Source organism: Plasmodium gaboni, assembly GCF_001602025.1.
Source record: "Plasmodium gaboni strain SY75 chromosome Unknown, whole genome shotgun sequence".
NCBI lineage: Eukaryota > Apicomplexa > Aconoidasida > Haemosporida > Plasmodiidae > Plasmodium > Plasmodium gaboni.
The window spans coordinates 299-2,181 of NW_017385220.1; the positions used below are offsets into that span (position 1 = coordinate 299).

Sequence of the window (1,883 nt, forward strand, 5' to 3'; positions counted from 1 at the left end):
TATGCATATTATTATATATGAAATATATATATTTCATTTTAATCTGTGCTTTCAATTTTTATTAAAATTTATTATTAAAAAAAAACAAAAAAAAAATTATTCTTTAAATATAGATATTATATACTTGTTTTTTTATTCTTTTTTTTTTTATTATGATATATATTATAATATATTTATATAACATTTTATTTTATTTTTTTTTTCTTTTTAATATTATATTGATGAATAAGAAGAAAATAAAATAATGTATTTTTTGTTATATTAATATATATATATATATATATATATATAAATATTTTATATCATAAAAAAATTAGAATAACCCAGAAAAACAAAAACAAAAAAAAAAATTTATAAATGATAAATTTTTTTTAAATATGTAAGTAATGTGATATATAAATTAATAAAAAGTATTATATATTTATAACAAAATATTTCTGCATTAAATCTAAATATAAATTTGTATTATAATCTATAAAACAATATAATAAATATATAGTCTTATAAACACGTAATGATAAAAAAAAAAAAAAAAAAAAAAATTAGAATAGAGTAAACACATAATTTATTCATATTAATATTTGATTATTTTGAAAATATATTATTTTTTTGAAATTTTTTTTGACATTATTTTTTTGTATCTCAATAATATATATATTAAATGATTATGTATCATTTTGAGAAATAATACATGTTCTATTGTTCCTTCTTTTTTATTTTTATTATAAATTAATAAATAAATAAATATATATATATATATATATATATATATATATATGTATATATATTTATTTTTTGTGTATAGAATATGTCAATACCTAGAAGAATAACAAAAGAAACACAAAATTTAGCCAATGAACCACGTAATATAAAAATAAAAAATTATGATAATAATTGTGTTATATATATATATATATATATATATATGTGTATTTTTTTTTTTTTTTCATGTTTATATTTTGTGATGCTTATTTATATATATATATATTTTTATTTGTGCAGCCCCAGGAATAATGGCTGTACCTGTTCCTGAGAATTATCGTCATTTTAATATTTTAATAAATGGACCAGATGGAACACCATATGAGGGTATATAATAATAATATGATAATAATCGAATGTATAAATATAATATAATATAATATAATATATATATATATATATATATTTATATGTAACCATTTAATAGGCGGAACATATAAATTAGAACTCTTCTTGCCCGAACAATATCCTATGGAACCCCCTAAAGTTCGTTTTTTGACAAAAATATATCATCCAAATATTGTAAGGAATAAAAAAGAAAAAAAAAAAAAATTTATATTACATATGTATACATAAATAAATATATATATCTATATATTTATATATTTTTATTGTTTGTAGGATAAGTTAGGTCGAATTTGTCTAGATATATTAAAAGATAAATGGAGTCCTGCATTACAAATACGAACAGTGCTCTTAAGTATTCAAGCTTTATTATCATCACCAGAACCTGATGATCCTTTAGATTCTAAAGTTGCTGAACATTTTAAACAGGATAAAAACGATGCCGAACATGTTGCAAGACAATGGAATAAAATTTATGCAAATAATAATGTTTTATAATAAAAATTATTAAAAGAATATTCTTCTTTATTTCTTCCTTTTTTTTTTTTTTTTTGAATATTTTTATAATAAATATGTGCAATTTTATGAATAACATATTCGTATGATTCAATATAAATAAATATATAAATATATATATATATATTTTATTTCTTCTATGTTATAATTTTTTTTTTTTTTTTTTTTAATACACATAAGGAATAATATACATATATATAAATATATTTATATGTTTTGTATACCTTTATATATATGCAATATCTTAAAAGTAACTTTTT

The 1,883-nt window shown here is 15.9% G+C and overlaps 1 protein-coding gene across 1 annotated transcript; it reads left to right on the forward strand.

Moving 5' to 3' along the window:
• Positions 1–808: 808 nt before the first annotated feature.
• PGSY75_0004500 (putative ubiquitin-conjugating enzyme E2 N) lies at positions 809–1,605 on the forward strand (the record flags this gene model as incomplete). The annotated part of the gene is made up of 4 exons (XM_018783180.1): positions 809–863; positions 1,003–1,089; positions 1,190–1,284; positions 1,384–1,605. The coding sequence occupies 4 exons, from the start codon at positions 809–811 to the stop codon at positions 1,603–1,605; spliced, it is 459 nt and encodes a 152-aa protein (XP_018639037.1).
• Positions 1,606–1,883: the final 278 nt, after the last annotated feature.